At 35.6% G+C, this 11,799-nt stretch overlaps 1 protein-coding gene across 1 annotated transcript in view; it reads left to right on the top strand.

Moving 5' to 3' along the window:
* The window catches only part of LOC107683621 (serine/threonine-protein phosphatase 2A 56 kDa regulatory subunit epsilon isoform-like), a 14,249-nt gene extending 4,268 nt beyond the window's left edge, over positions 1-9,981 (top strand). The window contains exons 3-13 of the mRNA XM_016479689.1: positions 1,021-1,122; positions 1,638-1,730; positions 1,841-1,971; positions 2,054-2,113; positions 4,832-4,940; positions 5,027-5,080; positions 5,170-5,220; positions 5,370-5,489; positions 5,740-5,867; positions 9,373-9,474; positions 9,597-9,981. Coding sequence (XP_016335175.1) covers positions 1,021-1,122; positions 1,638-1,730; positions 1,841-1,971; positions 2,054-2,113; positions 4,832-4,940; positions 5,027-5,080; positions 5,170-5,220; positions 5,370-5,489; positions 5,740-5,867; positions 9,373-9,474; positions 9,597-9,696 — 1,050 coding nt within the window. The 3' untranslated portion in view covers positions 9,697-9,981. The remainder of the gene's footprint in view (positions 1-1,020; positions 1,123-1,637; positions 1,731-1,840; positions 1,972-2,053; positions 2,114-4,831; positions 4,941-5,026; positions 5,081-5,169; positions 5,221-5,369; positions 5,490-5,739; positions 5,868-9,372; positions 9,475-9,596) is intronic.
* Positions 9,982-11,799: the final 1,818 nt, after the last annotated feature.

The following is an 11,799-nucleotide window of genomic DNA, read 5'->3' as shown; positions in this document are numbered from 1 at the left end:
GTGAGTGAACATCAAAGATCACACAACAGAAGTGCTCTCTCTCTCTCTCCCTCCCTCCCTCCCTACCGTTAAGTAACTTGTGCATTGTTTTACTTACTTGTTTTTGACGTATCCGACCGAACTACAAACTTTCCAGTGATGTCTGTGAGAAAGGTATATTCACTCGACAAGCTCGCGCATCTGCGCCGCCGCCTGCACAATCCACTCAGCGTGCTTTGCTTATCAGCTCGCGCACACCAGCTATACAGTCAATACTGAATGTTTAACATTATATTCATTGCATACATATACTTCTTAGACATCCTTAATCTCTAATAACTCCATTCTGCTGTCTGTTGTTCTGTTGTCGGTGTTTCATTGTCTGAATATGGCACTTAACACATGCTGTTTGGTATTGGGGCATTTTAACGAGTATGAGTACAGGAGCTCATCGGTGCATCCCTAATGTGAATGTATGTCACGTTGTACAGTATATTGAGACGGAGATGCCAGAACTGCAACTGATAGAATGTGTGCTGTTGCACGATACTACGATATTTCTTCAAAAGCAGATCGTGGAGACATTTTTATCGACCACGCTCAATAATCGTGATATCGCACACACCTACCAATACGCAAAAGTGCTTAAATTAAATGAACATACATTTCATGCAAAAATAAATAAATAAAATCTAAAATAATGTTTACCTAAAACAGCTTTTAAACACACACTCCAACCAGGGGTGCATACCAAAAGCAACTATGTTCTAAGTTCCGTCGTTACCAATAGAATTGACCACCATAGTTAGCTAACAATGCTTTTGGGAAACACACCTCAGGTTGACTGCTACATTACAAACTTGTGCACCCTGATTCCCAGAAGTTGCATAAAGTCAATCTGATTAGAGCGTGGACTTTTAAGAAAGCTTGTTTTTTGTGTGTGTGTGAAATATGGATCAGACGGTCAGTGAGTGGTCTGTAATATTTGATTCAGTCATTTTTATGGTGGTTACGTCTCTTTTTTTTTTTTTTTTTCTTCAGGTGTCCTATAATATATTCCGAACTCTTCCGCCCAGTGACAGTAATGAGTTTGACCCAGAGGAGGATGAACCCACACTAGAGGCTTCATGGCCACATTTACAGGTGAGTGTGTGTGTAATTGGTGCTGGTTCTTGAGAATACTGTTTTGTACTCTGGTCCCTCTCTCCTTGTGTAGAGCTCCTGTCTGTTTTATTTGTTTCAGCATGTTTGTCTGTGTGTGTATTTTTGAGGGTTTGTACACACACTCTGACCCTCTCTGTGTGTGTATACTCACTGTATGCTTCCAGGACTCCTTTAGAAATGAGATGCATATCTCGAGAATCTTCCTGGTAAAACTTTGCTCTTTTGTTTCGTTATAAATCCCTGCTTTAGTCTTCTTCATCTAAAAAAAAAAAAGAAAAGAAAAAAAAAATCCAATAATGAAAGCCACATTCCCAGACATGTGAACCTGTTTTATAATGGCAATGACCCCTGGTGGCAGTAGCAGAGTGTCCTGTGACTGTGACCTCAACTTAACCATGACCTTTGACCTTTGACCTTTTTTTTGCATGCATGCTGAGTTCAAAGAACTCCACCAAATAACACAAACTCTCTCTCTCGTTCTTTTCTCTTCTCAGCTGGTGTATGAGTTCTTCATTCGTTTTTTGGAGAGCCAGGAGTTTCAACCCAGCATTGCCAAAAAGTACATAGACCAGAAATTTGTCTTACAGGTGAGGGTGTTCTTTTAAAAATCTCTTCAGTCCCTTCTTTTTTCATTAGTGTCTGCTCATCATCGTTTTCCCCCTCATTTTTATGTACTGTCCATCTGTTGTCCTATCAGCTGCTGGAGTTGTTTGACAGCGAGGACCCACGGGAGAGAGATTACCTGAAGACAGTTTTACACAGAATCTACGGAAAATTCCTGGGACTAAGAGCTTTTATACGAAAACAGATTAATAATATTTTTCTACGGTGGGGGATATGACAGTTTACATAATATTAATGCACATGCACGAATGAAGTGCAAGCATTCATCTCTCTTTCTCATTCTTAGTTTTGTTTATGAAACCGAGCACTTCAATGGAGTCGCAGAATTGTTGGAGATTTTGGGAAGGTGAGTTGTACTTGTTGAAAGTCACAATGTAATTTTCTTAACTGCTAAGCTTACATACAGTGGGTACGGAAAGTATTCAGACCCCCTTCAATTTTTCACTCTTTGTTATATTGCAGCCATTTGCTAAAATCATTTAAGTTAATTTTTTTTCCTCATTGTGTGACAAACATGCAAAAAAATAAGAAATCAGGAAGGGGGCCAACACTTTTTCACACCACTGTATATATGTATATGTATATATATATGTATATATTTCCCCAAACATGTCAAATCCCACCTCGCAGCTGATTTCATTGGTTACGAGGTAAAAAAAACAAAAAAACATTGTGTATGGAGCTGAATGCAAAAAAGAGTAACTATACCTGTCAGCAGAGCTGGATAGTAACTGATCACATGTAATCTGGATTACGTAATCAGATTCCAAAGATTAAGTACTTGTAATTAGATAAAATTACAATTTAAAATACTCAGAATCAGACTACAGTTACTCTATTGATTACATGGTTACATATTATTCACACAATAGCAATAAATTATTCATAATTTCTGGACTCTCCCTCATTCTTCTGTTTCATCTTTTAAATTTTCCTTTCTAAAATAGCCTACCGCTTATATATGCTCAGAAAGTCTTCCAGTTTTGTGGTCATTCACACGAAGACTAGTCACTAGTTGGGTGGCTATAATTACACAGAAAATTGAGTGGCCACACAGCATTTGACCACTAGATTTACATAAAATCATTTCAGTTTTAAGAAGTGTTTTCTCAGCATTTAAACATTGCATAAACTACTGATGAACACATTCATTTTTATTTAATGCATCACTCAGTTGGTTATCTAACCATGTTTTTGGAAGGCTTTTGTCTTTCAAACACATTAAAATGCACAAATTCACGTTTCTTATTTACATGAAATGCAGAGATTCACAGGCTTTTTTTTGTCAGCTAAACCTCTTTCACCTAATATATGTGACCCTGGACCACAAAACCAGTCTTAAGTCGCTTGGGTATATTTTTAGCAATAGCCAAAAAAAATAGTATGGGTCAAAATTATCGATTTTTCTTTTATGCCAAAAATCATTAGGATATTAAGTAAAGATCATGTTCCATGAAGATATTTTGTAAATTTCCTACCGTAAATATTTAAAAACTTAATTTTTTATTAGTAATATGCATTGCTAAGAACTTCATTTGGACAACTTTTAAAGACGATTTTCTCAATATTTTGATTTTTTGAAAGCGTATTTATTCAGCTTTCAGATGATGTATAAATCTCAATTTCGAGAAATTGACCCTTATGACTGGTTTTGTGGTCCAAGGTCACATATTTACTTGAAGTACCCCTGAGATTTTAAGGTCATAAGTTAATAATCACATTTGCATGTTCATGGTTCTCTGACATTGGTTAATGATCACATGACATGCAGGTAAACAAATAAAATATTGTTTTATTTTGATTGATGTTATTTTAAAATTATTTATTTTAATATAATTTTTTTATGATTTAATTAATTATTTGCTTTTCATTAAACCCACAAACCCCCTGCAGTTCCTTCACAAACCCCAGTTTAGGAAACCTTGACGTAATGTAATGTTTAATGCCCTTCATGTTGTCAGTAACAATGGAATACATTGTCTTTTTCTTTGCATTTTTATATCAATTTGGTACAAGATTTCCTATTTAAATCAATTTGATAAACGAGTTCGGTGAAAAGTAATCTAAAAGTAATCTGATTATATTACCTAAAATGTGTAATGGATTATGTTACTAACTAAATTTTTTGTCCTTTAATTTGGAATCAGTAATGGGCTACAATTTGTAAGTAATCTACCCATCTCTGTCTATCAGTATGTTCCACAAATCAAGGTTTGGTGTTTGATTTTAATTTTTTTCCGTACGCGACAGTTGTCATGCTGCGCCGCAACAGCTAGAGGCTGTCTACACTGGATGCGACAAAGCGACCATTGCAAATCATTTGAACTTTGTGTCAGTACATCATAAATAGAATGAGGCAGCAGTTTACTGTCGGGGATTTGTCGCGCCGCATCCAGTGTAGACAGCATCACTAATTATAATAGGTTCTATTGTATTTTGTCGCACCGCGCCGCTCGTGGCCAGTGTAGACACGGTGTTAGAGTTGTATGGGCAATTAGCACTGTCATTGACATGACCAATGAAATCTTTAGTAATGGCAGGGCAGGGTTTGCGCTTGACAAATAGTCATGCCATTCACACACCCTAAGTTTGCTATTTACATAATTTCAGTCACTTAACATAATTATATAATTGCAATTAACTAACAGTTGGGATTTTCTTTTACATAAAATGTGAGTTATTCTTGATCATCTAAACATTCTTAAAGGGAAGGTTCTTCCGAAAATAAAAATAGTTTTTATTCACCTTCATGGTATTATATGACAAGCGCATTTGTTTCCATACAGAAAAAACATAGTTTCCAGGGGCTGTAAAGCACCATCAAAAACAGTGTCCATATTTGTACAGTATTACACATCTTGACATCCACTGCAGCTTTTGTCGTGCTTATAAAACTTCAGAACTGGAAGTTATTGCACAATTTCCGTGAAATATGATTAAATTAGCAAGAAATCCCTGATGATTTAATGAAACTAAGTTTTGCATTGTTCTGAATGTGGCGATAAATTCAGGGTTGAGCAATCCCAGAATGCTGTTAGTGAAAGTTGTGTTTGTCTCCTGTCAGCATCATCAATGGCTTCGCTCTGCCGCTGAAGGCCGAGCACAAACAGTTTCTGGTAAAAGTTTTGATTCCTCTTCACACCGTCAGAAGCCTCTCACTTTTCCATGCACAGGTACTGCCTGTGTTAAAACATTCAGATGAGTATTATGTGTTCACTTCCTGTTTATCCTGTCAGTGACATTACTGTTGTTTTTGCAGCTGGCGTATTGTATTGTACAGTTCCTAGAAAAAGACCCTGCATTAACAGAACCAGTGAGTGCAGCCTTTCACTAATCATCGCTCTTCTTTTTTTTTTTTGTCCATTTATTTAATCAGTGTCATGTTTTTTCCTCTTCTAACAGGTTATCAGAGGTCTGCTGAAATTCTGGCCTAAAACCTGTAGTCAGAAAGAGGTGAGATAGATGCAGTCTCCTGAATAGAGCTTATTCACAGCATGAGGTTGATCAGTCATGATTTCAGGGCAGTATTGATGACGATGTAGGATGGATTCACTGATGTTCTGTATCTGCTTCTCTGATTGTCTGCATTGATGTGTGTGTAGGTCATGTTCCTAGGTGAGTTGGAGGAGATTCTGGATGTGATTGAGCCCACACAGTTTGTGAAGATCCAGGACCCTCTCTTCAAACAGATCTCCAAATGTGTCTCCAGCCCTCATTTTCAGGTCTGCACAAATCCACTCTAGTCTAAGACTGAATCAAACCCGGCCCAAGTATAGTTATGCTGCCAGAATAAACAATTTTTAGTTTGTATGAGTCATGAAACCCTCTATTTCAGGACAGGACAGTTCTCACCACAATTTTGCGCTTTAAGGGAAACCACTTATAAATGCATGCAGCAATTGACAATTCAAAATCAATATACATCAAATTATGAGCTTAGAAAGCACTCAAATTGTGTCTATGTGTGTCCAGGTGGCTGAGAGAGCGCTGTACTACTGGAATAATGAGTACATCATGAGTCTGATTGAGGAGAACTCCAATGTGATTCTTCCTATAATGTTCGCAAGTCTGTACCGGATCTCCAAAGAACACTGGAACCCGTGAGTCAAACCCATAGTTTTCTTATGTTATTTAACAACACCACTGCCATCTCTGATAGTTTTAAATAGTTTCATAGAGCTTCTCTTGTCCCAATCACATTCCTTGTTTTTTCTTCAATTTTCTCTCTCTCTCTCAGGTCACTTGGTGGAAGACCCTTAAAATTTAATAAATTAATTATTTAATACAATTTAATTTTAATAAAATTAATACATTTAATTTATAATTAAATTCAAAAGTAGTTAAATACACACTTTTGCAAGGATTGGTTTTGTGATTTTTTATTTTTTTTTACTTTAACAGATATAATTTTAAACATTTTATACACTACTTTTCAAATGCTTGGTGTAAGTAAGATTTTTATAAGAATACTTATTTTTCTGAGCCAACACACATAAAGCATGTGGAGAGAGAGCTGGCTCTTTTGTGCAAACTGTCAAATTCACACAAGGTTATTATGTCAAAAAAAAAAACACAAAGTTCACAGAAACGGTCAGTAATGTCTGTAAATGTAAATGCCTGGGAAAAAATTCGTGTTTCAGTATATTAGATGTGTGAAACGGCATCTTTTGGACATGACAACAACACTGAGGTTTTCAACCAGGCCACGCCGCCTCTTATTTTTTTGTATATGCCTTGGGCGGGAATTATTTAAATGAGGGATATTTTGACATGTACGTTCCCGAAGAAAACTCAGGACTGCAATCGATGCATTTGAGGGAGTTCATGTGCTTTGTAACTTTTGCAGATCTTTTTCATGCACAAACAGCAACATTACATGCTAAAGGAAGTTAAAAAGTATTTTTTTATTTATCCTTTATTTAACCAGAAAGATCCCATTGAGATATCATTATCTCTTGTCCCTATTCCAGGGAGACCTGGTTAAGATGGCAGCACACAAAGTTTAAAAAAAAAAAAAAAAAAGACAAAACTATAGTCAGACAACACAGTCAATAATACAAAAAAAAAAGCACAACAAGTCTCTTTTAAAACAGATTTCAAAGTACGTTTAAAAGCAGTCAAAGGTGGCAAGAACTCTAGTTTAAGTATGTTTTGCATGTCATTCCATGCCCAAAGGGACATAAAAAGAAAAAGCATGTTTACCAAATTGTGAGGGTACCTTTTATTCGAAAATGTAGCTGAGATCTAGTACAATAACTGTTTGAATACAAAGTTAAACATTTTGAAATATAAGAAGGTAATTTACCATGAAGTGCCTTAGCAATAAATATATACATGTGTAAATTTCTCCTATGTTGTAAAGATGACCATTCTACAGATTCATAAATTATACAGTGATGTGGTTCTTTTATATGTGGTTCTGCACCACATATAAAACGTAATACAGTATGATAAGCAGAATCCATTTTCCTTAACAAAGATGTAGCTGCATGCATATAAACAAGATCACCATAATTAATAATATATAAAAAATTATAGTTTTTTTCTAACCTTATAGGGAAAGCAATTTTTGAAGCAATAAAGGAACCCCAATTTTGGCCAGATTCTTCAGCAAGTTGTCAATGTGGATGTTAAAAGCTAGATTTTCATTTAACCATATGCTTAAATATCTATAATTTATCATTTCAATTTCAGTGCCATCTAAAGTTGAAATTGCCAAACCTGTTTTTAGAATAGGTATGACTGAAAATCATGTACCTTTTTTTTTTTTAAACCAACTTGAATTTTAACAACAAATGTTACATTAATTAAACGCCTTTTGTAGATTCAGTAGAGCTTGATGCTGCACAATAAATAACTATCATCGGCATACAGATGTATATTAGCGGAGTCAACACCAAAGCCATTGATAAAAATGTAAACAAAATAGGAGATAAAATGGGTCCTTGAGGAACTCCTTTTTTAACTTTGAGAAAAGGAGAATTGTAATTTTCTAAACTTACACACTGGGTGCGTTCAGAAAGGTAGTCATCAAACCATTTTAGAGCAGCTTCACTAATACCTATAGACCTAAGTTTCTGTAGCAATAAATTATGCCAACGCCAACGGAATCAAAGGCTTTCGAAAAGTCAATATATAATGCTGCACAGGACTTTTTGCTATCTATAAGGTCATTTGTAACTAACAGAGATGCAGTTATGGTACTAAAACCTGATTGGTAATCATTAAGGACATTATTATCCATTAAAAATGTTTAATTGGTCATTTATCAATAATTGAAATACTTAAGCTAAAACTGGCTATCTGGAAATAAGACGATAATTATTAGGATCAGAAGGATCTCCACTTTTTAGTAATGAAACAACTGTCGCCAACTTCCACGTTTTCGGTATAGTATTTGAAATTAAACTTAAATTATAGTATTTGAAATTAAACTTAAATTAAAAATCGAAGCTATTGGCTCTGCCACAACACCAGCAGCTATTTAAAAAAAGATAAGGTTCAATTTTTATCAACTCCTGCTGATTTTTTAATATCTAATTTCACTAAAGCATTGTAAACCTGAGATGTTGTAATGGGAGAGAAATGAAATACTTTCCTAGGACAATGTTCATCATAACCAAAAGATTCTTGGGACTTTAACTGATAAACTTGATGCTGAGGTAAATTTAACTAGCTTCCAAAGTTTTGTAGGATTATTTAAATTTTCATTGACCACGGATCACGTTTCACATTTTTTATTGATTTAGTACAGATATTTCGTAATGCTCTATAATAACTCCAATCTATTGATTTATTTGATTTCTTCGCCTTGGCCCAGGCAACATTTCTCTGATTAATAAGGGTAGAGAGAGCATCACTGAACCAAGGATTGTCTTTGCCATCCTAAAACATTTATGAGGAGCATGCGTATCACATATTGTTAGAAAGATCTTTTTAAAATAACCCCAAGCTAAGTTAAGTCTGGCATACACAAAATAAAACCCAGTTCACTGTTATAAAGATCATACATAAAAGCATGTTCGTTAGAATGCTTAAAAAATCGTTTATAAATAAAACGCGATGAACTCTTAGGAATCTTACAATTTCTCACAGTTCAAAAGACACCAACTGCAATAAACTTATGAGATGCAATAGTTAAAATGAAGTCCAGTAAAGTTGATTTACCCAAGTCCTTTTGATTAATTTAGTCTAGTTTAGATTAGTTGGTGAATTAATCAGTTGAACTAAACAAAGTGTCACAAATATCTTTAAATGGGTCTGATAGTAGCAAAAGCCAGTCCCAATTCAATTCAAAACTGGCATAATAGGACCCCTTTAAATTGTAATAATATTTCAGGATATGTTTTTACTGTATTTTTTATCATATAAATGCAGTCTCGGTGAGCATAAGAGACTTCTTTCAAAAACTTTAAAAAAAAACTTTACTGTGCTCAAACCTTTGAACAGTAGTGTTCTTTCACAGCCTCCATGTAAACATTTAGTATATTTGTATGTGATATACACAACACAACACTGTCCTCACTGTCCAGCATTAACTGGATTAATCATTTCCTGTCCAATCATGCTTAAATGGTCTAATTCTTTCTCTTTTTCCGCTTTCAGGGCCATAGTAGCTTTAGTCTATAATGTTCTGAAGGCCTTCATGGAAATGAACAGCACTTTGTTTGATGAACTCACGTCCACTTACAAGTCAGATCGTCAGAGGTGAGCTGTATTTTTATTTCTTTGGATTCATTACTTTTGTGACATTTTCATGCTGCTTATACATGCAGTGTTAAACATACCTCACCTTTATTTGCATTTTTGTTCCATCTGTCATTCCTCAGAGAGAAGAAAAAAGAGAAGGAGAGAGAGGAGCTGTGGAAGAGGTTGGAGGATCTGGAGTTAAAGAGAAGCCTCCAGAGCGATGGAATTATTCCCACTTAACGACGCGCCTCTCCTGGACCGCTTTTTTCCAACGCCACCACCATGTGCTCTGGAACGTTGGCCACATTTTTTTTCCTTTCTGTATTTGTACGATTTACTTTACCGTAGATTCACCTCGTCAGTCTCATTATTTCAAAAGCACTGTAAATATGTTTATTTTATCTTCTTTTTTCCCCCCTTAAAAATATTATGCCGAAAAAGAACGTGACTAGAAAAGGAAATTAAAAAATTAAAATAAGCAAAAAAAAAACAAGAGAAACCCGCACTGGAGGGGGGAAGGATTTTGAACAGACAGTAGGACTGAAATGAATGACTGCTGTAAAGAAAATCAAACAAACAGAGAATCTGAACCCACCGATCTGACATACCTCGGCCATCATTACTGAACAACACCAGCTCAATTATCTCTCTCTCTTTTCTCACTTGCCCCCTCTCTATGTCCCTTACTCTTCCCCGATCTTTCTTTTCCTCTTTATGTCTCTGAATTGGATCAACATTCGCCACCTGTGTGTCCTGAATATCTGAAACCAGAATCGTCTACCCTTGACCTTTGATTATCTGTTAACATCTGGATAAACGCAGCAGGTCTGGATTGTAGACGTCTTAAGGGGATGCAGAGGACACTATGCAGTATCCATCAAAAAAGAGGAAGTCATGAATACTCACCAGCTCTTGCTTTTCCACTCTTTTCGTTATTTTTATGTCCAAATGTGCAACCCGGTACACTCGTTTGGACTCTTTAGCACCAGTCTGGTACTGGTACCAGAAAATGGGACACACACACACACACACATCTGAGCGGGTGTCCAGAATTCCAGCAGCAAAACCGGAGATGCTTGTCATGAAAAATCGAACTGCACGTGCACACACACATTCTGCATTCGAGTGTGTGAGGGAGTTTCTTACAGTGTTAAGTACCTGTATACTGTATCTGAATGCAGTAATTTGATACTCTGTATCTAGTAGAGCCTTTAGCATATTTTTCTTTAGGACAATCCAGTATATGATGAGGAAAGATTGAACATAGCCTCTTGGTGTTTTTTCTTTCTCTCTTTCTTGGGTTTCACTTCTAATTTGTTTTGGGTTTATTTAAAAAAAATTTTTGTCTGGAATTGTTTTGTTTTTTTTCTTTTGACCAAGTGGAATTTGTTCTTTCTTCCTTTTTTTACTTAGTTGCTGATTGGGGGGAGTGAGAGGGGGATTGTGGAGGACTGATGCTGTGGTGAGCTTTGTCAGAATTGAACCTGTGCTTTAGAAAGCCCCAGACATCAAACGATTACAAACGTTAAAAAGGGTCGGATAAATACAAATGTTTAATTATTTAAAAAAATAAAGAGATATTAAATTAAACTTGTTTTGTGATAAAGATGAAATGCACATTTGCCTTATTTGTGGCGCGGATGATAAAAGCGTAAAAGAAAAGGTATCTGTATTGACCACCAAAGCCATGTGAAAACACTTTTTACATAGACCATTATTGCAGCTTGAAATTGTGAAATGGTTCATATTCACAACTTGTTAAATTTTTTTTAAGTGGTAAAACTGAATAATTTTCATGACCTTTTGTTTTATTAACTGTTCCATTCTTTTAAAGTGGATCTTTTCAGCTTCACAAAACCGGTCTGAACCTGACCACTATGAATACAATTTTGTTGCACAATCTTTGTAATGGTTTTTCAAAATTTCTCCTTTTGTTTTCTGCAGGGTAAACACACTGCATAGCTTGAATTTAGAATGACTCGAGGGTGAATAAATAAGAGTATGTTCGTTTTCAGTTGACCCTTTTACTTTAAATCAGTGTGACTGACCAATTGTTTATAGGACCATGTGTAGTGTGTTTGTAAATTCAGTATTCCTCTCTTTCCAGCCCTTTACTCACCAAATTCTTCCACAAGAGTGCAGCAGAGCTCAACATTAAAATTTTTCAAACCAGCCAGCAACAATACTTTTGCTTTTGTAGAAAACATTGGATGTACATTATAAACTCTTTTCAACCTTTGTGCAAGTAGTCTTTTGATGCAGGTCCATCGTGTTTTTCCTAATGGTTTGCATGCTAAATTATGAGCTTGTAGGATTTGGCAGGATTTTTCCTGAGGGGTTAAA

The sequence above is a fragment of the Sinocyclocheilus anshuiensis genome, unplaced genomic scaffold, assembly GCF_001515605.1.
Source record: "Sinocyclocheilus anshuiensis isolate Anshui unplaced genomic scaffold, SAMN03320099.WGS_v1.1 scaffold413, whole genome shotgun sequence".
In the NCBI taxonomy this organism is placed as follows: domain Eukaryota; kingdom Metazoa; phylum Chordata; class Actinopteri; order Cypriniformes; family Cyprinidae; genus Sinocyclocheilus; species Sinocyclocheilus anshuiensis.
This window is presented reverse-complemented; position numbering and strand designations above follow the sequence as displayed.